Here is a 25,033-nt window from a genome sequence, read left to right on the forward strand (position 1 = left end):
TACTTCAGAGTACTGTAATCTGCCAAGTGTTTAATCTGCAGTATTTTGTATTTAATCATATCCTGATGTAACTATCACTGACACTGTTATCTGCTGTATTATTGATTCGTATTTTGTCACACTTGTACTTCCTTGAACCAAAGTCATTGTATTTATCTTGCTCTTAATTGTATTATTACTTGTACTGTGATACTTGAAATGTATTTGCTTACGATTGTAAGTCGCCCTGGATAAGGGTGTCTGCTAAGAAATAAATATTAATAATAATAATAACAAAATGTATCTTAGTCTACATACAAAATAAAAATTAATAATAATAATAATAATAATAATAATACAGTGAAACCTGCTTAATGTCAAGCTCTGCATATTATCACCACATTGAAATGTCCTGGTCAGAGTATAATGGGAGTCAATGGGGAAAAAAAGCTCCTGATAAGATCACTTCAGTTATTCTCACACTCCGCTTTATATCAATGAGACTTATCAGATATTCAACCGATTTGAACCACTCTTAATATCATTTCAAACTGTGTGCATGAGTTATCCACCAACTGCTGCATGTGCAGCGTCTATCTTATTCCAGTGTTTATTTTCAAATTAAATTGGAAAAGTGTCAGATATGAAAAGATTTGGACATAACCACAAAGGTTGAAATAATTGTCTATCAGACCAATGAGAAAAGTTTGCTTACGGAAACGACCACAGTGTATATGCCCTACAACAGAAGTACCTATATACTGTATATATGTTTGTTTGTTTTTTACAGATCTCAACGATAAAGCATTATGCTACAGTATATTTACTGCTTTAAGTTTTCAGTTTTGACCGATAATAATCAAAAAACACCACAGAAAATTGATTTTTAATTTTTTTTTTTTTAAACCATAAACCTGGGTTTTGGTAATATGACTGCGGTGGGCTAAAAAACCAACAACAACAACTCTATAGTGTGATAGATATGTGGGCGGTAAGCTGTTACTTCTCACAATTCAGATTTAAAAGGCATCCAGAGTTCTACAGCTATGGCCAAAAGTTTTGCATTACCTAGAATTTAGGTTACTCAATAAACCCTTAGCTTATGGTCTCTAAGATTTATAAATCATGAAGAGGCGCACATTACCATTCTATATTCCTGTAGCTGCTACCAAACTACCCCCTTACTCCAAAGATAGAATTGCCTTGTTGTCTAAAAACTGACAGTTTGTCTGTGCAAGCCTTCTATGTTTCCAGTGTCAGTGGTTATAAGAAATAACAGAACAATTGGAAATTGATGGTATGTTTATCTCTCTTTATTTCACCTTAATTTTAGTCAAAGTTACGGGGAGCGCCACACACTGGTTTTGTATTTCTATAAAATGATGTTTGTTTTAATAACACTATGTAACACACTTTTTGTTCCTGGGTAGTAAGTGTTATTTCCTAATTGCTTATGCCTCAAAAGTATAGAAAATGGCTATTATTCCCCACAAACTTTGCTTTTGTGACCAGGACAGTGATATTTTGAAATTTACCTATTTCCAATGAGAAAACGGGCAAATTTGTGTCTTTTCGTTCACATAAAGTCAGACAAAAACAACATATGAATCCAAATTAACATGTATTTATACTAAAGTATTACAAAAATGACTACAAAAGATTTAGAAGTGAGCAGTTTTTTGAGATTTACGATTATACTGTAAATCACTTTCACGAATCAGCCCCCAAATGTAGTCTCCCATCATGTTCTCGTTATACTGTCCTTGGTAGCGGCGTTCAAAGTCCAGTATATCCTGGTGGAAGCGCTCGCCTTGCTCCTCCAAGTACGCTCCCATGTTCTCCTTGAATTTATCAAGATGAGCATCAAGGATATGGACTTTGAGGGACATCCTACAGCCCATTGTGCCGTAGTTCTTCACCAGAGTCTCAACCAGCTCCACATAGTTTTCGGCCTTGTGATTGCCCAGGAAGCCCCGAACCACTGCGACAATGCTGTTCCAAGCCGCTTTCTCCTTACTAGTGAGCTTCTTGGGGAATTCATTGCACTCCAGGATCTTCTTTATCTGTGGTCCGACGAAGACACCAGCTTTGACCTTTGCCTCAGACATCTTAGGGAAGAAGTCTTGAAGGTACTTGAAGGCTGCCGACTCCTTATCTAGAGCTCTGACAAATTGTTTCATAAGGCCCAATTTGATGTGCAGTGGTGACATCAGCACCTTCCAGGGGTCCACCAGTGGCTCCCACTTGTCGTTGTTCCTCCCCACAGAGAACTCGGTCCACTGTGGCCAGTCCCGCCTGTGGTAGTGCGCCTTGGTGTCCCTGCTGTCCCAAAGGCAAAGATAGCAGGGAAACTTGGTAAAACCGCCTTGGAGACCCATCAGGAATGCCACCATTTTGAAGTCTCCTATGGCCTCCCAGCCGTACTCATCATACTTCAAGGCGTCCAGCAAGGTCTTGATGCTGTTGTAATCCTCTTTGAGGTGCACCGAGTGAGCCAGGGGAAGAGACGGGTACTTGTTACCATTATGGAGCAGCACGGCTTTGAGGCTCCTGGATGAGCTGCCAATGAAGAGGCACCACTCATTCTGGTTACAGGCGATTCCGATTGCCTCGAACAGACTGGTCACATTGTGGCAGAAGCAGAGCCCATCTTGACGGGTGAAGAAGCTGGAAAAAGGTTGGTGACGCTTCCTCTGATCTGCGACTTGCACACTTTTATCCAACAAGTTCGACTGCTTGAGCATAGACGTCAAAAGCTCGGCATTGGACTTGGTGAGACCAAGATCTCTAATAAAGTCGTTGAGGTCTTTTTGGTTGGGGTAGTATGGGTTTCTCTCCTCAGCTCCACCTCTGAAATTGTCATCTGGATCTACAACGTCTTCCTCGCTCTCTGACTTGCTGCTCTCTTCTAAAGACGGCTGCTCTGTCTCCGGTGGAGTGGGTACGGGGAGCTCATGGCAGTGTGGCACCAGGGCGATGGATGAAGGAAGGTCCGGATACGTGATAGCAGGTGCATTCTTGCCAGTCCGACGTTTGGAAGGGTCCACAATGCAGAAGTAGCAGTTGCTTGAGTGGTCAGTGGGTTCCCGCCAAATTCTTTGGGATAGCGAACTTCATGGCTCTCTTTTCCCCTCTGTACCATCCTACAAAAATACATTTATTTCATCCATGACTAATGTGTAAGAGATTCTCGCAACATTTTTCATATATGATATATTTTTTCAATAACATTGAAAATTGTAAAACATTTTAAAATTAAAAACTTTTACAATTTTAAAAATTGTAACAAATTTTATAACATAAAATTCCGAGCAACAATTGTCCATCTTACCTTCCAGAGTCTTTTTGCAGTGCTCGCAGGTGAAATGAGGTGCCCAGGGTTTGTCTTGATCCCCGACAGGCATGCCGAAATATGCCTTGTAGGCCTCACACATCTTAGCAGATGCTTCCACGGAGTACTTTTTCGCTCTTGTCTTGATAAATTGGCCGCAGACATAGCAAAATGCGTCTGCCGGATGCTTGCAGCCTCTTGATGCCATCTCAGAAAAATGCAGATATGTATCCACTTAGGCAGCTGGAACTAAACTGAACTGGTGGGCTTAAGGCCCCTGTATTTATACTACTATTTATATTACTGGAAAGTTCTAGATGTTACTCCGAGTTTACTCAGCACTGAATCTATCTGGAATGTTCTGGAAAATAGGTAAATTTCAAAATATCACTGTCCTGGTCACAAAAGCAAAGTTTGTGGGGAATAATAGCCATTTACTACCCAGGAACCAAAAAAAAAATTAAAATTTGTTACATGGTGTAATGTTGACCAATAATAATAAATAACATTAACACACTAACTGAAGATTATATTAAAACTGAAAATCAATTTTAAAAAAGTATATTAAACTAATTCTCAGTATTTACAAATAAATGTGTAGATTTATTCATTTTGAATAATTTACATGTTAAACCAGATCACATATAAACATTCACTGTTAAATGTCATTTTTTTTAGTGTGTGGTGTACCCAGACTATTTCTTTGTTTTATTTATTTTATTTCGTCTCCACAAAAGGAGCAAAAGCAGACAGTATTTTCTTTTCATGACTAGCTACAGTGTTTTTTATTTATTTATTTATTTATTTATTTATTTATTTATGTACTCATGTTTCAATTCCAGTGTGCATAGCCCTTAAGTCTAGGTCAGTGGCGTAGCTGTCAGCCATGTGCAAAAATCTTGATCTGTCACCAGCACTCCTCCCTCCAAAACAAAATCTAGTGGTTTAGGTTAAGGTTTTTCATCAATCCCAAGGTTTTTCAGCAGGGGTCTCACTGGTGTGAACACTTAGGGGTTGACATGTCTTACATATCAAAGTGCAGTTTCAACCAGCGTGCAGTATGAATGATTGGAGATGCTACATATCAAAGTGCTGTTTCTGCTGTTTACTTTCTCATTGCGGTTAAGACGTAGACGTTTATATCAGATGATAAAAACTGTTCCGAAAAAAGTCGCTATGTTTTTTTTCTTAAATACCTACTGTAACTTAGCCTTGTGGCTGCAGCTTGTTTTCACACTTTTAAAATACAGACCCATACACAGAATTGCAGGTTTAAGCACTTATGTGCACTTTTTATTACTTACAATAACAAAATAAACAAAACCAAAACAAAAAGCTAACTCCCACCTGGAGTACTAACTAAACTCTTAACGAAAATCCCTCACTATAAACCGGACGGCTACACCGTTTACCGGTAAAACAAAAACACTTTTGTTCAACAAGGTTCACACAGTACTTTGTTCGACCACACATGTCTCTTCACAGGCTTCATTTTATTAGTGTATTACTTCGTTTAATATCTTGATCCAAGGAAACCTCTTTTTGGCTCATTCCCATGGCATTCTGGGGGATGTAGTCCTTTTTCCCCTCCTGGACTACACATTTCTCTCCTTTTCCCCTCTAGTATGCCACACTACTATATATATTAGAGGTTGGCACAGGTAGAAAATCCGGAACCAGGTACCCGCTGTGAAAAATACCTGGATCTTTTTTGGGTAATGATTGAAAAAACACACATACATTAGTGCATGATACATATTGAAATACAATATAGTACACATACATTTAGTCCCTTCAGATCTGTAGACTTGTGTAACCTTTTTCAGTACTGGAAACATCAAAATAATAATAATAATAATAATAATAATAATAATAATAATAATAATAATAATTATTATTTATTATTATCTCAGTTTGAATACAGTTATGTAAATATGCATCATGCTGCGGGATTCTTTGCAACATCTATTGTCCATATTTCACTGTTGTTATTGTTAATGTAATGTTGTACTTGTATTGATTCAGGGTGATGCAAGGGTTCCAATAATGGAGGTTTTATTTATTTATTTGTTTATTTATTTTTAGTTATTTGTTTATTTATTTTTAAATAAAGGCTACTTGTTTTATCTTTTTGGTAAGAAACTATATCTTCGCAACAACTGTAGATAAAGCATTCCGTATTGGAAGCCACACGGTTATTATTATTAATGGATAATTAAGAGTTATCACTGACATAAAGGATGTTGTTATATGTTGTTTTCTTTCCAATTTAGTTCCTGAGAAGAACAGTCGGCGCAGTCATTATTATTGAGGTGCACTTTGTCGTTAACGTTGTCTTTATTATGCTGGCCAGAGACTTGTGCTTACAAAGGCATTGTCATATTTGTTACATTTTCTTTAAATTCTCAAATTAATAATCAGTACCCAGGTAGTAAAAAGAGACCCGGTTCAGTTCATCAGGGGGAGGCAGCGGTGGTGGCTGTGGCTGTGCTGGGTGGAGAGGAGGAGAGCGGAGCTGTGGCGGTGGAGAGAGCCGCGGAGGAGCTGACAGACGGGGACGGCGAAGGGAAAATGGAGGGGGAGCTCTCTGACTCCTCGCTTATCTGACATCCCCAATAGCCAACCCGTTAACAGGGGGGGAAAGTTTATCCCTTTGAACAAGTTAAACAGTTCATGGAGAATACAGAAGGGAAAAGAGGGGTTGAAATTGAAAACTTCCCAGATTTGCAATTATTGCTCCACTAAGCGCACATTGTCACAAGAAAGGCAACATTAGAGGAAAAAAGGTACCTTCTTAAGAAATATGTTCAAATGATTAAGAAAAAGACCGCTAATGTTGCTAAATATTCGTTTTATAATGGATACCTCTTATAAGAATTTTTTTATTGTTGCTTGTTTTACTCTGTCAGTTTTATTTTTTTTTAGCCACTATGGAAAAGTATGTTTTTATTTATTTTAACGTGAATGACTGCAGAGTCTTTTAAAAGAGTTCAGCTTTGTGAGTTTTTAGAGCAGAAGCGGGCAGGGGTAGCACTACTGGAGGAGACAGGGAGAATGAGGTGGGGTGGCTGGCAGAGTGGAGGGGGCCATGTGTGCTGAGCCATGGCTCAAGCACCAGTGCAGAAGTGGCAATATTATTGAAGCCCAGCCTATCAACGATTTTAGACATTGAAGAGACTGAATAAATTAATTAAAGCCAACATCATCCCCAGTAGCCTCTCTGATCACCACTGTCTGTTAGTTACAGTAATACTTACCTCTGACTCTTACAGCACTTCCTACTGGCATTTTAATGTAAAGCTATTACAGGGCACACATTCTGTAAAGCAATTTCATCTATTTTGGAACACATGGAAAAAAGAAAAAACACGCTATAAAGGTATGAGGCAGTGGTGGGGCATCGGCAAAACGCAGATTAAAATTATTTTGCCAGCAGTACACACTCAACTCAACCAGGTCACTGAACTCAGCAGTGAGAGAGTTGGAGGTTAAAATTGTCCAGTTAGAGAGCAGACAGACCATCAGGAGCAGACCCTACAAACCTTAAGGGAGCAGAGACACATGCTGGGCAGCCTGCTGAAGGAGAGAGTGAACGGGGCGCTGGTGCACTTTCGCTTCATGGAGCTCAGAGATATGGACACCCCCTCCAGCTTCTTTGGCTTGGAGAGGAGGAGAGTGGACAGCTGGCAGATGCACTGCATCCATGCGCCTTGCGGCAGGGAAATGTACACCAAAAAAGCGAGGGACCTGCAGTGTTCTCCACAGTTGATTCTAGCATTAGTTCAGGAGACACGGTTCCATATGTACAGCTAGTGTGCAAGGCTAGGAACACTCTTCCATCTCCTACAGGAGCTCCTGCAGGGCCTAGGCAAGGAGTTCACAAAATAGCTATTAATCTTTGAGCTCCCTTACAGTTTTAAAAAGAGAAACATATGTATTTTAATTAATTTTATAATGGGTTGGGCAAAACTAGCTATTTTAAAATCCAGAAAGAACAGTATCTCTAGGGTCGGGCTGACCGATGTCGTAGTGCAGTTCAGGGTGTTGGTGGTTAGCCAGATGAGAGTGGAGGTTGAATTTTTTTAACTGAATAATAACCTGGAGGAATTCCAGGAGAGGTGGTGTGTGGGAGATGCCTTGTGCTCAGTAAGTGAGGAGGGTGAGCTCTAGTTTATCTTCTAGTTTTAATTGTCTTTTGTATTTTATTGTTTTACAGTGTTTTTATTAGTTTGGTATTAATCTGGTTTTACAGAAAAAAAACAAACACTGTTTAGATATTTTTATGTAGTGTGTTTTTTTTACATTGAACCTCGCGAGATTGCTTGTGTAAATACAGTTCAGTCAGTACTTACCGGTCTAATATGTGTAGCTTCCACAGTACAAAACTGACACTGTTTTTTTTGAGTGCCATGACAAAATGTCATTGTAACAGGGTCATGCTCGTGGGTGTGTGCATTGCTGCTGAGTGACAGGATGGAGATCAAGACAGAGGTTGAAGTTGACACGCCCCGCAGGCGCGCAGGAGAACAGTGAGAACAGCTCATGTGACACTACCAACCATGGTAGCTCACTGAGTACATATGGCCATCGTACGAAAAAACAAAATAAAACACAATACAAAAAACTATAAAATAAAAGGTGCTGTAAAAACAGCGTGCGCTACTCGCTAATGCATGGAGGTCCCGCTTGCTCACCTCGCTATACTTTATGGGGATCTACCATCCCCGAACTAATCTTTATGTCTCAACACAAACCCTGACTCCGGCCGTCGGCGGTTTTGGCAGCTTCTTTTGGCTCCAATCCCGGTTCACCATCATGGCGATCGGAGGATTTCAGCAACTATTTCGGTCTCTATGCTCGGGTAGCGTGGACGATCTTCAGCTCATTGTCCTTGACTTTGCAGCAGCCCCGAGGTGAACAAACAGGACCTCTTTATACCTAACGCCGTGCTGGAACACCCCTACCTGCTGATTATCCACAGCTGGCAATCACACACAGCAGGCAGGCTATCCCAGGAGCGTCAGGCACTTCATTAATTAATTACAACAATTACACAATACTATTTACAATGGTATACACAAAAAAACCCTCTTCATGTGCAGGGCCCCTGCCCTGCTACAGTCATCCAAACGAAAGGCTTACACTGTCCAGGAAATGCTGGAGGCCATCGACAGGGGAACCTCAAATTAAAGTTTCTCGAGAGCTTGGTGTTCAGGTGTTCAGAACTCTGCGAGGATGGATGAAAGATTAAATTAAGTTGCGCGGGTTTGTCAACAGATAAGACACCAACAGAGAAACAAGACAAACAAGTGGAGGGGTACAAAAAAACGAAGTCACATTTTACTGTCCTTGTGACAGCAAATAAAACTGGAAGTCATAAATTGCCCCTACTTGTCATAGGGAAATCCGCTAACCCTCGTGCACTGAAGTATGTAAACCTTCATCTGTAGAAGCAACTCTAATGCATGGATGACATCAGACCTCATGAGAGATTGTACATGCATCAGCAAAAACTCCCGTTAAACGCTGTCCTACTGATGGACAATTGTGCTGCACATCCTCCTGCAGAAGTGATGCAAACTAGGGATGGAAACATCAGAGTTGCTTTTCTGCCTTCAAACACCATATCAGAACTCCAGCCTATGGATATGGGCGTCATCTGCAATCTCAAGTGTGTATCGACAAGAATCGCTCCGCAAGATCAATGTGAAAGATATGCTCTACTTGATTGCCGAGTCATGGAATGCTGTGAGATCTGAGATGATTGAAAAGTGCTTTGTGAAGGGATTGGGAGATGCCTTCTCTGACTCGTCACAGTGAAATGATGATTTCTTCCAAGAGCCAGAAGAGGTAAACATAGTCAATCACATTGCGCTAGTCGGAGCTCTCTGCAAACTGGGAGAAACCGCAAGCTCCCTGGACACAGCCACAAAATTGTTCGCCGCCTGGGTTCATGTTGATGATGCAGAACCAGTGAGTGAAGAACTTTGTGACTCAAACATTGTGAACTTGGTACTGCAGAGAGAAGAGCCCAAAGACACAGTGTGTGTGTCTGATGACGATGCACCACAGGATGAAGAACCACCACCATCAGGTAGTGAAGTTGTTGCAAATCTGGAGGTAGACTGCTGTCATCGGCTCTGGATGCTGGACTGGGGACGGCTACTCTACTGTATAATAAGGCTGGACAAGGGGATGGAAATACTGAGGCTGCACAGGTGGATAAAAATATGAAGGTGCATTCGTGTTTACAAATATGTGTATGGATTCATAAGTTGCTGATTTAATTAAATTAAATGTGTACATATATCTTGGTTTGGGATTCATAGGTTATTCTGAGTTTCACACATTTTTTGCAACATTTCATTTTTCTGATAACATTTTGATCTGATATGACTGTAATACATTGTTCCAGTAAATTTGCATGTATTTGATTCTGTTTTTCGTAAACTGTAATAAATATGTCCATTGTATTGTTTATTTTGTCCAAGTGAGAATCCAGTTTCTCAAACCATTTGGTGTAGCCGATGAAGCTTTGATGGTGCAAATCTAGACATAATGATGCTGAATTAAAATGTCCAGATTGTGCTGATTGCTTGTTTTTGTATTATACGGTGTCCTGAAGTACATTTCCAATATAGTACTCCTCCTCGTCCACATCTTCAGCTACACCCAAATCCACATCACGTAGACCGGAAAATATGGTGCGAATCTGAAAAAGCTTGACTATTCTCATGCAATATCTCTTTACTGTCTGGTTGCTGTGTTGCAAGGAGGTGATAGAAGTGGAGGGATGGGGGTTGCTTTGCTTATCTGTAGTTTCTGAATAATAAAAACAAATACATATATATATAATGGAAAACATATTTACAGTTATTTCAGATAACATTTTAATGAATCATGCTTAGTATGAATAGTCTATTTCTACATTTGAACTGTACCATCACTGAAAGAAGCAACTGTGGGTCCTTCCATACCTAGTTCTCTTGGATATACAGCTATGGCCAACAGTTTTGCATCACCTACAATTTTAGGATAGATTTCCACTACACAAGAGTAGATGTTAAAACTTCATGCTGATTTGAACTCAGCTCTCGCCAAGATAAGCACCAACTAAGATGTAGCTTTACAGTAAACTAATGTGATCCATCTGTGTCTCCATCCATTTGCGTTTCCTTCCATATAATGATGTAGATATCCTTCTGCCTGGTGTTGATGGCTGAAGTGTAATGCTGGCTCCAGGGATCAGATTATTTTGCCTCTCTAGAGCATCAGCACACACAAGGCTGCGATGCTGGCTCCGGGGATCAACCACAGTGCAGTCTCCCCAGTGCATCAGCATGACAACCATCTGGATTGAGCTAAGTAGGGTATATCTCTGAGGTCTTCAAGTGGGCACCTTCCATCCTCGGTGTTTCATCGACTAGCCCACGACACCTCAAGAGGGCTCGACGGTGATTCTGGCATCCCAGCATCGCTCCCTGCCGTCCCCCGTTAGGATAGATACATAATTGAACATCATTTAGATATTTTATTTAACATCATGTAATAAAACAAACTTCAAAATGGTATCGCAAAAGTCTACCGAAAGCCATAATAGTAGTGCAGTATTTCATGTTAGATTTCAAAATGTCACATTTAAAAATAGTTTTCCGTTTTTAGTTAAGTAAATGCAAAACTACAAAGCGGTATGTAATTCAATATGTTAACGCATTGGTTCTCAAACTGGGGGGCTGTATCCTGGGGGGGATTTGGGCTTTATTGTCTGTTTTGATTGGATCGCCAATAATACTTCCACCAATCAGAGGATTACATACTGTGCCTATAGTGATCCCGCCCTCTGGCAGACTTGTATGCAGAACAGGTTAAAGAACCGCTGGACAAGGGAAATAATGTGTCAGATTCAAAGTGGATATGAGAATGGCAGTGATGAAGCCAATTTGCTTGAAAACAATTAAAAGACATTTCCATCAAAGGATTTAAAAAATCTGGAATTGATGATGCGATCAGAGTCACTGTAAACTGCCTGCTACTGTAGTAGGACTGTTCTTTTTTATGTTAAGACTTATTGAAAGTCTGTAACAAAATGGTTGATTGTTACTGTCGATACGTTGTAGATACGACTATTAATGCAGGCATCGTGCAGGTATCGCAAAGTCCAGAAACACAACAAAACGTTAAAATGTTTTGCACCATATAAAACTGAGCTGAGTCTATTAACCTCAACGACAGTGCTTTACTTTGTATGTCGGGTCACCTCAAAGACGATGGCCCCCCTTCTATATGTCGGGTATCCTCAGTGACGGAACCCTTACTGCATATGTTTGGCCATTGAAGAGTCAGAACTTCTTTTATGTGTTAATATTACTAATCAATGTTTCTCTTTCTGGTTCGCGAGCCTCTTCGTTTGTCGGGTCATCTCAGAGACGATGACCCCTCTTCGTATGTCGGGTCATCTCAGAGACGGTGACCCCCCTCCTGTTTGTCGGGTCTCCTCAGTGACAGAACCCCTCTTTGTATGCGTAGGGCCTTTGAAGGACAGAGCCTCTCTTTATATGGTATACGTTACTAACTTCATGTCTTAAAACATCACAGCAGATGGCCTTGTCCCCCCCCCCGTGAAGTCTGAAGTTAAACTACAAGAATTAGTCAAGTAGACAAATGTTTTGTTACAGATTCTCAAATGTCTATACCTCAAACTAATAGTTGAACCATTTTTACTTCATTTTAACTTTATTGAGTGTTTTCTTTCTGAAAAAAATGTTCTAATGTCAATTTGGAGTAAAGAATCATATGCCTTTGTCAAGGCAATGGAAAAAAAACCCTAAGCTAAGCTACTAATCAATTTTCAGCACAATTTAAGCCCTGCTTGTTTCAGTTTTAACCATGTTTACACCACTGCAGACACTACAATGCCCACATTAAGTCCTGTGGACCTGGCTCCCTGCTTGTGACATTTCTTGGCAGCAATATGTTACTAGGAAGCTGCAGATAAATTATGCAACACTGCGCTGAGCCCTTGGCTGTGATTCAAATTATACCCAATTATTTGTGGCAGTCATGTAATCTGCATTTAGGTTATGTATCCATTTTAAAGTGTTATGTCCACTGCAGTGGCTTATTTTTTAGGGTCTTAATAAATAAATCAGTTATTAATAAGTAATGTGATAGTGGCGCCTAGAGCATGAGAAGCCAATATTCTACCACAGCGCAACAGGTCTTGCTTCTCTATTTTCTTTCCAGATACACATCAATACAAAGTGGTTATTATAGTAATTTATACTGTAGTAACTACAGCTAAAGACAATTTACTTCCCAAACACATCATATTATTCAGCAAAGCATATTTCACCCCATTGATCAATGCTGCTACATTTAAATTTTAAAACAAACGTAAGAACATCAATACAAATATTAATTAAAAAGAAAATATTTTCAGAAACTTGAGAGTGGATCTCAGCAAGCTACCGGCCTCTGGAGGACAAAGGCCAGTCCTTCAGGTGTCCGCTCTGAGCTCACTGGGCACCTAGCCAGCAGGGTTCACTGTAGCACAATGGTTTTGCCTCCCTAACCCACGCTCCCTTCTAGTCCCCAGCAAAGACACAGCCACGATGCGAACCTGCACTGTATGATACCCTGTGCACCACGGGGCTGTGCTTCTGCCATGTGAGCCACACGGGGATGCAAACTTTCCATTTTTAAGAATGTCAATAGTTTTTATTCATACTTAAGGAGTGATTAGGTTTGTTGCTCTATCAGCTCCTGCTAATGACAAAAGTGGCTGTGGGAATATTACTTTGACAGTTGCTTTTGAGTGTTAAGTATTTAGGCTTGAGGGCAGCAGTGTGGAGTAGTGGTTAGGGCTCTGGACTCTTGACTGGAGGGTTGTGGGTTCAATCCCCGGTTGGGGACACTGCTGCTGTACCCTTGAGCAAGGTACTTTACCTAGATTGCTCCAGTAAAAATCCAACTGTATAAATGGGTAATTCTATGTAAAAAAAAATAATGTAATATCTTGTAACAATTGTAAGTTGCCCTGGATAAGGGCGTCCGCTAAGAAATAAATCATAAGTATTTGACTTTGAATATTAACCGACTGATTATAAGTCCTATATAACAATGTATTCTTTTTTACTTTTGCCCTTTAAACCTCAGATATTATAAAACCATAATATAGACATAAGACAATTAGCTTCCTGTAGCCTCCTTCCATCCTTTGTAAACTGTATAAACCCTGTCTGTTCACATTATGCTTTTCTAGTCCTGTAACAACTCTAATGCTTAATTTTCTGCATATTGTTCTGTGGAATATGGATTGCTTTTATTGTAATTAGGTATCATTTGTAACATCTGACCCTGCTGTAAACAACTACATGTCATATTGTAGAACAGGATCTTACATACACTCCATTTTGCATTAATCACATTTGGACTACACCAATACATATTTGTGGATGTTCCTAATTAAGTGTTGTTAGGAGCATGACAACAGAAGGGACTTTCATAATCTCTTAATTGCCCAGATATAACAAGTGTACAGAAGGATATACTGGTGTATTTGCATTTCGGTGCCTGTACCGATTTTCTAGTTTTTCAATTACCCTCAATACACTGTAATACATTGTAGCTTATTACAGGTTTGGCTCAGGGAAGACAAATCTATTCACCTGCCTCTGAGACTCAGCAGCTCCCTCTAGCTGACATCTACCATAAATACAGGGAGTTTTCTTTATATTTAAAAACATGAAAGCCTTTAGACAGGAAATAGAGCTCTAGTTAACATTGCACCAGCATACACTTGATCAGCCAATCAGGAAGTGCATGCCTAGCATTCCCGGGCTGATCAATCAACCTCCCCAGAAAGACACCTTAATTTCCATGTGGCTGTGCAAAGGGTGGCCATGTTGGCTCCAGGCTGTATGTTTGAGACAAGATGGCTGCCAGCCACAGAAACACATGATTTACTGCCTAGGAATGAAATGAACAAAACCCATATAATACCTTGTTATCAGTTTGAACCTTTTGGAGTTGGCAGGTTGTCTGTCTAGATCAGGGGTCTCCAACCCTGGTCCAGGAGAGCCCCTATCCAGCAGGTTTTATCGGTGTCTTTACACCATCAATGTTTAAACATCTGGAACACCTGTTAATCTTGACTAATTAAGCCAATAATTGGCTCAATTAAGTAACAGAGATTGGTTGAAATGAAAACCTTAAGCCCCAGTAGCTCTCCAGGACCAGGGTTGGAGACCCCTGGCCTGTATTATCCATACACAGGGCCAAAGTCAAGGCTCTTAACAAGTCTGTGTGCCCCTTCACTTCATCCACAGACTGAATCATCTTGAAAGCAAGGAGACCACAATCTGAATCAAGGTATCATTCAGATTCTTTCATATGCTATGCAAAGGTGTTTTCAATCTAAAGCACAATGCCAGTGGGACCACGTTACATCAAGGACGGCATGTTTATTATGTTTATTTTATAATGTTGTACTGGCTACAGAAAGTTAAAATAGAATAAGTTATTCAGGTACAAAAAATAGACATCTATTTGATTTGTGTTAAAAGATGGGGCTTGTCTTCCTCAAATAAAACAACAGGAAATGCAAGCTTTCACCAAAAATAGTTTTCTTTCCTTTGCAATAAATGATAACTAGATGCCAAACTCCCATGCAACTGCAGGGTACGGGCAGCCTACAAATACAATCAGGACAAATGAGGACACCTGCCCCACTGACTTGTTTTTTCATCTCTCTGACAAAATAGAAAATGCTTGAAGCACTCTAATCACGGCTGTGTTGTAATAAACACAGGGGGAGGCATCCTGTCATTTTGAAGCAGCATTCCTGAAAACAGCTGACTTTTTTGGGTATTCCATAGCATGAGCAGGGACACTAGCTCGTTCTTTTGGTGAGACTTAGAAACTACACATAAATGATCTGGCTTCAAATTACATTTTCTTTTTTTTCACTGTTCTGTTATTGCATATATATATATATATATATATATATATATATATATATATATATATATAACATACATGAAATAAGGCTATTTTTGCATCCTGAGCCATTAAGAAAGGCTTATAAAATGGGTTGGGAGATATCTGCTTTCTGATTGGCTGATAGGCTTTCCACAGTACAACCAACGGGTAAAAACAAGTCCCAGCAACTTTTTACAAACAGATATTATTGTGCCAAGCGTTTAAGAACGTTTAAAAATGAATTCTGAATTGGATGCCATTTTTTCCCCAATAAAAACAAAATAATAATACCATGTCAGACTTCCTCCATGTAAATTTTAACTTGTTTGGCGAATCCACACATTTCTGGAGGATTTAGACCACAACAGTTTGGTAACGGCACCAACAGTAATCATTTTTAAAAAAAGGTCAGGAAAAATATGAAACCGTGAGTACTACATGACTCCTCTCTCTCAGTACTGCTGAAATTAATACAATTGAAGAGCGGAATACTAAAAGTAACCGCTTGGGCTGTGTCAGTTTAGTCAGCACAAACAAAAAATAATATGGACTGGAAAACTGCATCTAAGACTGAAATAAACACAGTTTTAAGAAGTGATAACATCAGCTGGCACACAGTATTCAGTTAGCAGCTCCACAAGCTTGCGAGCTGGCCTGAATCATTTTTTAAAAATTGTCCCACAGTTGGACGATCTATAAACCTAATTTCAGATACCCACTTTAAAACAGCAAACAGTGTCTTCATTTCTGTCCTCAAAACTTACACGCGACAACAAAAAGACAAGTCACAACATCACCCTGCTGACCCAAACACACTTAAACAAACATAAGTCATTGGTACTCAGGACGCAGATATCTCCCCACCCATTTTATAAGTTATTGGGCACCAGTTGAGAAAGACAGGAAGTCCTGGAGTTACATCCTCTATGGAGTACCATCGTCAACTCGTAAAAAAAAAAGGCAGAAACAAACTCCTGTACTCACCAAACAGTGCCACCTACTGCACAATCTGTCCAACTGTGTAACCAGCCATTTAATTTAGAAAACTATACATTCCCTGGTACAGTCAACTTCATGAGAGAAATACTGAAAATATTCTGATAATTTATTTCATTTATTTGAATTTAGTATTAAAAATAATTTGTTTATCTATTAAATTCATTGGAACTATTACATTTATTGGAACTATTTTTCCTAGCGTAGTAATATATTTAGGCAACAATAAACCTATATTCAATTTTAAATAAAAATGTGTCTATATCTTTATTTCTAAAAACTAGTAGCCCATTTTATAAGCGCAATAAGACACTCCAGGGTGTTGGTTGTGCTGGAATAACCGCACTTCCAGGGCTAAAGGCACATGATCTATGGCCTCCCACTACGCCTCTCGGCGTGCGGTTATTCTAGCACAACCAACACCCTGTTGTTTCTTATTGCTTACACAATAGCACAGTAGTGACGTCAAAATGGCATATTCCTCCACTTTCAAACACAAAATGCCTTGTGTTCAATCACTCGACAACACCCAGAATAGTAATGAAATGTTCATTTATGAACAACGATATGAGAATACATTGAAAAAAGTTAAATTTGTAGCACTCGTTCATTCCTATCTCAAACTGGAGAGGAACGCGAAATGAAAGACATTCCTGTCAATTGTATATAAAAAACGGGATAGCAGTGAGTATGAACCTGGAACAATTAGTGTTTTTTTAGGCAGTGTAGACAGATATCTGAGGCAAAATGATTACCCACATTATACCCACAAAAGTCCAAACACTGTATGTGTATGTAATGTGTAAAGACTTCAACCTTATAGAAAGAAACAACACCTCAAATAGGGCACATCAATTGCATTATAACACAATGTTTAAAGACAGTTAATGTGTGTATTGATTCGATGTTACGAAGTATAAGATAAGGATATATTAAAATAATAACATAGCTGCCCATACAGTATGTTTTGTAATATTAAAAAAAAAGGATCCACTGGTGTGTACCAACATTTACATCACTATTCATAAACCATAATTAGAAAGATGTGGTAAAAGATAACAATATGGGTTATTAGTTTGCTACAAGTGTTTTTTCTACAGTACCTGAGTCCCAGCAACCTCTTCACTGTTGATTTGTTCCTCTGGCGTTCTTATAAACCACCACTGAATCTCCAGATAGACTGGTGACAGTCCACTTTGGAAAGCGCATGACATCTCTATGTTTTGACCTTCTTTTGCTGTTACATTTGTTGGTAGTTCGGTGAACTTTGCTGCAGATATTAAAACAAAACATATTGACTTAATATCCATTTACCCGTTTAATATCATAGATCTAAATACATGTAGCAAAAATCTAAATAACGTCTAATATTGTACAGGTTCGCCTCTGTGATTCTTGAACAAGTCTATAGCTTTCAGTTACTGACCACTTGTGCTGTGATCACCTACAGCAGTCTGCGACACAGGTTAAGATTCATTGTGTCCCATATACTAAAGTTGATGAACTGGTGTTTTTGTACCTGCTTCCTAATACTGTCTGCTCTGTGGTGAGCTGTATGTTGGAGTATTATAATGAATGATTGCAGAGTTGAAAAGTCAGTATTTGACCAAATAAATACGTTTTTAAAAATGCAATTTCTGTTACAAATCGATCTCTTCTATCGCCCTAAATTGCACGTTTTTGCAGCCCAGATAATAAATAATTTAGATTTCAAACGTTCAAAACAAGTATTGCGGTCAAGTCATAAGTAATCGAGTTGAATGTTGAATTAATGTAAATATTATAGATACGCGGACTTCCTGCAAATATAGAATTAGCTTTACCGTTATAAAGAGAAGACTACAGATAAAGAACATCACCACATACTAAAGGAGTACGTGCTAGTTTTCAATGTGATTTTTTTAGTGTTAAGGTTACATTTATGAGAAAACTGCAATTTATTTACAACACCGCTGTCCAGCGTCCTGAAAAATAACTGCAGCCCTCAAAAGTCAAAGCACAAAGCAACCCAGTCTCGGCTGATCTGCTTTGAATGCGAGTCGCGCTTACTGTTTCTTCAAAGAATTTAACCTTTTGTAACCAAAAGAATAAAAGAAAAGAAATACGTAGGCAATGTAGACGATGGTGATTACGACTAACTGAAAACACACTTTATGAAACAATGATATCCTTCAGTTTGCATTCAACAGTTACTGTTTTTTTGTTTTGTTTTGTTTTGTTTTTGTCAATCTACTAGCGGTTTTGTATTGTGGCAACCCTTTTAGATTACTAAAATATGTGCTTCTACAACCTGCAGTTAATGCAATGCATTTTTACTTGAGCCAATAATTGTATTACCGGTATATGTTTTCTTTTGGTTATTTTCCAATGCAGGTATTGAATGATTTAGCGTTGGCTATCATTATACGGTAGTTTATTTTAATAAGTAACACAATAAATAAATACATAAATACATTACAATAATTGTGCTATTTTCAAATGCTATGCTAACATTTCTTTACAGCTTCGTGCTATTTTCAACTTTCTTTCTTTAAAACGGATTCATAGGTATTAAAGACTCCCTACCTTGAGACGAAAACCCCAACTGAATGTAGAAACTGAAAAAGAAAACAAATCCAATACAGTCGTGAAAGGTCCACATCATTCCAAACGAGGAAATATCACATTGGGTATTAAAATCGGTTTTCCAAAACAGCTAAGCAAATTATACTGATGCAATACGGCTGATTATTGATACTGAATGCCAAATATGTGACATGCTGCTACAGGAACGCGTATGAAAGTTTTTAAAGCGTATGGGTTCAATAAGCAGGACTTGCAACTGTGTTGCCTGCCTTAGGTGTTGTGAAATATATACCGTAATAATAAGCTAGGCTCTCTTCCTTGCTCTCGGTACGTGGCTGCTGATGAAATGTCAGTCTGCAGCTAGCTCCCTATTGCGTGCTCACTGCCCACTCTGAGCGCTGAAAAGCTTCACATTGGAGAGAGCAGCCCACAGAAAACCAACATATACTACCCATCATGCAGACCTGTCAACTCTCTCTTATTTGGACACTTCTCCCAGACAACTCCCGGGACAGCTTTTCTCCCGTATTTTGCTCAAAGCTCTATTGTTAAAACCCATTTATGTCAGCAAACCTTTAATTTGTGCAAAAGTCATGTACGGTCTGTGGTTTCAGTCCCTGTCTGTACCTAACACGGTTTAGGACCCAGGGGAGCCCTGTGGCAGGCACGCATTCAGTGCGCCAGGCAAGTTCACATACTTGACAATCAATATATTGATGCAAATTTCAAGCTTCTTGGACAACGACATATACTCACATAATCTTAAGCAACGTTGTAAAAAGCCATACTTTCTGTACTCTATGCATGACTGATTTATTTTAACGGTCGGACATTGGACTGGAGCAATAATTGTGTTTGTGGTAAGCACGAGAGATCACATTAACACCAAAAAGGCAGTGAGTGATGCTCAGAAAACCTGCGCTTCAATTCATTAAAACGTTCCTTGCCAAAGGAAAAACAGAGATCAAGAAAGCTACATATGCAGAAACCTTTACATGTTGTGAATAGTTCAGCAAATCTGTAGTAGACATGTTCCCCGACCACATATTGCAAAGTATTGCAGGACAGTCTAAAAGTCACACACACAGTGAAACGCGTTTCAATTACAATTTCAGCATCAACATTGCTTTAGAAATTAAGATTGATTGATTCATGTGTTTATATACAGCAATAGTGTGTTCATTTAAAATAGATGGTAGTTGACAATGAAATGTTACTGACAGTGTATTATTGCTCCGCCACATATGACATTGCAAAACCACTTTGTTGTATATTTTGGCTTTTTTTTTAAATGTATAATGGGCTTATTTAATTATTTTTTTTTCTTGTTATAAAGTGCCATAGCTTGTCCTTTTGAGGTCAATGTGCAGTACAATCTAAGATTTGTTGTGTAATGAAAGTAACAACACCAACTGTATGCTTTGCTGTCCTGCAAAATCAACTACACAGTGGATCTGTTTATTTGCTGCTGCCAAATCAGCCTCCTACTACAGTACAGTACAATACAAACCACAGCGGCCAAGAGAGAATTGGATTATGAAGCATGTCATGGTTGTTTTTCTGTTTTGATAGGTTTCCTTTTTAAAAGCAATTAGAAGGAGCACGGTATCACAGCCTAACATTCTACTAAGTAATATTGTGGAATAGTATGCCTTTGTCTTATGCTGGTATTCACTTCAATTCAGGCCACTATGATTGCAGTTTACAAAAGCTCCCTTATTTTGAAAACTCAATGTTGACAGGTTTGCACATCTATTTTTATTTTTTCCAAATATCACTCAAACCTATGACGTATCTGTTAACACATCGGGTCCTAAAAGTCCACTTGGGCACATAACTTCATTAGTGGTTTATATATCCCCCCCAAAAAATCTGAATTTCAAATAAGAATCTGTTTGATTAGGAGTTACATATCTGCTGTACTCAACCACCAACAATCACCAGCTTTGGTACATAGAATTATATTTATATAAATAAACATCTCAATAAAAGAAAGAGTGGGTTTACTTTTAAAATGCATGGATTGACACTTTTACTGTACAAAATAAACCAGAAGGATGTCAATTTTGCTTGAATTCTATTTATAGCGCACTATATAAAATGACAGTAGGAGGTAGGTTATATTTGGACATTCCTCAAATGGTGAGACTTAATTGTTCCAACCGAGGTGAAAACAAAGGCTGTGAAAAGAGCAGAATGTTTGCTCTTCAAACAGAATACAGTAGTGCATTAAAGGTATGCTTTGCCAGTTTGTCAGCGACAGTGTAATTCTCTGTATACACAGCAATATAAAATGTAGAACTTTGAAAAGTAATACATTTCGTTGTCATGTAATTCCATACATTGTCTCAAAGATTGTCCTGTGCCTGTCCAAACAAACTGACGCACATCTAACGTGGATGCCACACTAGACATTGGTCATGGCAGTGGAATTCACAGAGGTACAGTGCCAGTCTATTATGCATCTGTCTTCTACTAGACCTGCATAAGCAGTGCCCAGATATACACAACCCCCAACACACTGGCATGGCAGTAGGCCTCATACACCTAGTGGACCATGATGAGGGATGTCTCTTGTGTTATCTGCAGAGCTGTATGTTGTTCGTCTTAACTGATGATGGCCGCCTGTGGTTGCTTGTGTTTATAATCTTCTAATATCCCTGCACAACTATTAACTGCCATGCCCTACTTGTTCAACTCTCTTCATTACACACACTCAGGAGGTGAAGTTTGACGTCAGTCTCTCAAGAGCCCCCAAACCTTAAAGGTGCATAGCTAGGATCATTACTGCATGTCCAGGCTAGGGCTGTCAGTTAAACCTCTAAATAGCAATTGATTAACTGGGCACACAAAATATAATTGTTCGAATAAATATCGATGATTGTACTGCCCACGTATATTTTCACTCCACCCCCCCCAAACACGATTATTTAGTTTGACTTATTTTTTGCTCTGTAATTGTTGCTGTCTTTCTAATGCAGGGGCTGTGAACTTGTGACACACAGGGCTACTAGCCCTGGCACGCCTTGGCAGCGTCAAGAGAGAAAAAAAAATAAACACAACAGCATTCACAACAAGCCTACAGCAAGTTTAACATACTACAGGAGTGTTACTAAAATAACAGTACTTTGGAATGTAATCTATATAAACCAGATACGACTTTATGAAAACCATCTTTTTTTTATGTAGTGACAGCTGCAGTATCACACATTGCATCTTGTTAATACTGTGCAACCTAACCTTCACTATCTGTGAAACACACAATGCAGAAATTTCAAAAAGGAAAAAAAAGTAGTTTACAGTGCTCGTATGTTCCAGTGGATAGTATTCAAAATGTTTATTTTCTTCCAGTAAAATAGTGGCAATTTCCACAATTCATTTGTATGTAAGTCAAGTAAAACATTCCTTCTCTGAGGGCATTTAGTTTCTGGGCTTATGTTTCCATGGACACCGTGAATCGCGATGGACCAATCAGTTTCAAGCCTACAAGCAATGTTGGTGATGAAGGCCGAACTGTACAATCATGTACTGTACCTGAGTCAGTAACCATACAGCAGTTATGAAACTGTATAACATTTAAAATAAAATGAAATATCAGTCATGGAATATTCCTTGGCTTCTCAGTACTCTGTACTCCAGGAACATTTCTTACAGCGCTGGTGCTTCCCGTGAGGATCCCATCTCCTTGCTAAATCAATCCGAAGCATCAACCTCCAAGTCTCCGGTCCCGTCTCCGTTTGGCAAGGCCTCCACCGTTCAAGCAGCCCAGTCCGGATTCCCCCGACATCTTAAAGTCCCCCATTCATGCCAGCTCCGTCTCCAACACAGACATCCTCCAAGCCCTGCAAACAATACAAGCTTCAGTCTTTCCTACCTTGAACGCCATCCCGTACCTCTTGATACTTCTGCATCGGCTTTCCTTGCGACTACATCTCAGCTTCCCGCTGCTGCGCCCTGTTCAAGCCCACTCAATTCCAGCCCTTCTTTTAATCTTTCTACAGCAGTAGCCAGCTCCGATTCCCACAACCCAGCTTCCCCGCTGCCCAGACCAGCCTTAGTCTCCAGAAAACTCAAGAAGACAAAGTACACAAATTCAAGAAGGTAGGGACATAAATCTAGTTCTTTTGCTTATCTGTTCCCTCGAAGTGCATGATAACAGAGTGTTAGACTGTGGAGAAGTATCCATTGTTTTAAAATCCAGACCCCCGGTTGTTCAAAAAACTTACTTTGGCAGAATTTGTTACTGCATTTAGAATGTACAGAGACATTCTCTGTGATGCATTTCCCATGCGCCATCAGGAGTTGGATGTCTATCTTAGCCTTGTGACCGATTTGTCTATGAGATACAGAGTTTCAGCTTTTTACAACTATCACAAATCTTTTTCAGCTAAGGACGCTGCAGTTCTGAAACAATTTAATATCAGCGTTAACTGGGGCATCTTAGACAATTATCTGTTTTGTTGCCACTTTGCCGGCCTGAAAGTTTTTACTTGTATGGTTTGCAGCTCCAGCTTTCACAGAACTAACCTCTGCCCCCTTTCAGCCCAATCCACTTTAAACCAGCAAATGCAATCCCATGTTTCGGCAGTAGTTCCAAGCTGTAGTTCCTTCCAACCTCAGTTTTCAGTAAATTTACCTCGCCAGTCACGGGTTCCTCATAATCCTTCTCTGCTCATTTACCCAGCCCAATCTAACGACAAATGAGGGAGGCAGGTTCTCTTTTCTGGCGGGAGACAAATCTGTAATAACTTTAATGAGGACGTCTGTACATATTCCCCATGTACTTTTCTCCACATCTGTAGTTTCTGCTGCAATAGCCACAGCAAATGCATCTGTCCCAGACACGCCCCCACTGCGTCTGCGCAGAAATAACTAAGCCTTCCGTCCACCACCATTAATATCGTAGCGATGGCAGTTGCTCTCATAGATCACCCAGATAGAGTTTTCCTTAGTTATATTATTCAGGTCTGAACGATGGTTTCCCCACTGGTATCTTAACTCCTCCCTCTGTTTCCCATGTTTGCAGTAATATAAGATCTGCTCTAAACAATTCCGATTATGTTGATATTTTGCTCAAGAAAGAAACTTCCAAAGGTTTCATGATCGGCCCATTTCCTGAACCCCCCTTCCCGTCATTCCATATTAGTCCACTGGGGGTCGCAACTTGCAAATATTCAGGCAAGAAAAGGCTAATTATCGATCTATCCTCACCTCATTCAGGTTCTGTTTCCAGCATTAACGACCTAATTCCCCCTGATCAGTTTTCTCTACACTATACCAGAATCGATGATGCTATCCATTTTATTAAAACAGCAGGTCAAGGGGCCTGGCTCTCCAAGGCTGATATCACAGATGCATTCAAAGTCATGCCCATTCATCCTTCCCAGTGGCATCTCTTTGGAGTTCAGTGGAAACAACAATCTTATTTCTCAGTTCGCCTCACGTTCAGTTGTAGGAGCAGTCCTCACATCTTCAATTCACTATCTGAAGCATTGTGTTGGATTCTACTAAATAATTTCAAATTGCCATCCGTGTTCCATCTATTAGAAGACTTTCTATTAGTGGACTTTAAGGATCAGCCCCCCTGCTTGTTCTACTAGTATTTTAAGAACTGCATTTTTCAAACTCTGAGTTCCTCTATCAGAGGAGAAAACCTTGGGACCTACCACCTGCCTGGAATTCCTCGGGATTGAACTGGACTCCAAGAAAATGGAAGTACGTCTCCCCGAAGACAAATTACATCGAATTTCTGACGTCTTAAAATCCTTTCAGGACAGAAAATCTTGTACTAAACGCGAACTCCTCTCTGTACTGGGTCATCTTAATTTTGCTACAAGGATCATTCCACAAGGACGTTCATTTGTTTCTTATCTTTTAAAACTAGCATTTTACATATTCGAACTACAACACCATGTTAATATCATTGCGTTATCAACCTATGGTCCCACCTCCTCTCCAACTGGAATGGCATTTCCTTATTTTACAATGATTTACCTACTTTTGCACTCTCTCGGTCTCCCTACCGATGCTGCCCCCTCTTGGGGCTTCGGTGTTATCTCAGGTTCCATCCAAGTGGTTCTACAGGAATTGGACCCCCGAGTTCTGATCCCTTCCTTCTATAGAGCAATCTTCAACATTGTTTGAATTGTATCCTATTATTGTTGCAGCCGTAATCTGGGGGCA

General features: G+C 39.5%; 1 protein-coding gene across 3 annotated transcripts in view; it reads right to left on the bottom strand.

Moving 5' to 3' along the window:
• Positions 1-19,234, bottom strand: part of LOC117399414 (V-set and transmembrane domain-containing protein 2A-like) — a 37,527-nt gene extending 18,293 nt beyond the window's left edge. For all 3 annotated transcript variants that reach the window (XM_033998544.3, XM_033998542.3, XM_033998543.3), the window contains exons 1-2: positions 18,851-19,234; positions 17,389-17,555 (exon numbers count right to left, since the gene is read on the bottom strand). In XM_033998544.3, coding sequence (XP_033854435.2) covers positions 17,389-17,555; positions 18,851-18,929 — 246 coding nt within the window. In that variant the 5' untranslated portion in view covers positions 18,930-19,234. The remainder of the gene's footprint in view (positions 1-17,388; positions 17,556-18,850) is intronic.
• Between the last annotated feature and the right edge of the window lie 5,799 nt (positions 19,235-25,033).

Source organism: Acipenser ruthenus, chromosome 4 (assembly GCF_902713425.1).
Source record: "Acipenser ruthenus chromosome 4, fAciRut3.2 maternal haplotype, whole genome shotgun sequence".
NCBI classification, from domain to species: Eukaryota; Metazoa; Chordata; class Actinopteri; order Acipenseriformes; family Acipenseridae; genus Acipenser; species Acipenser ruthenus.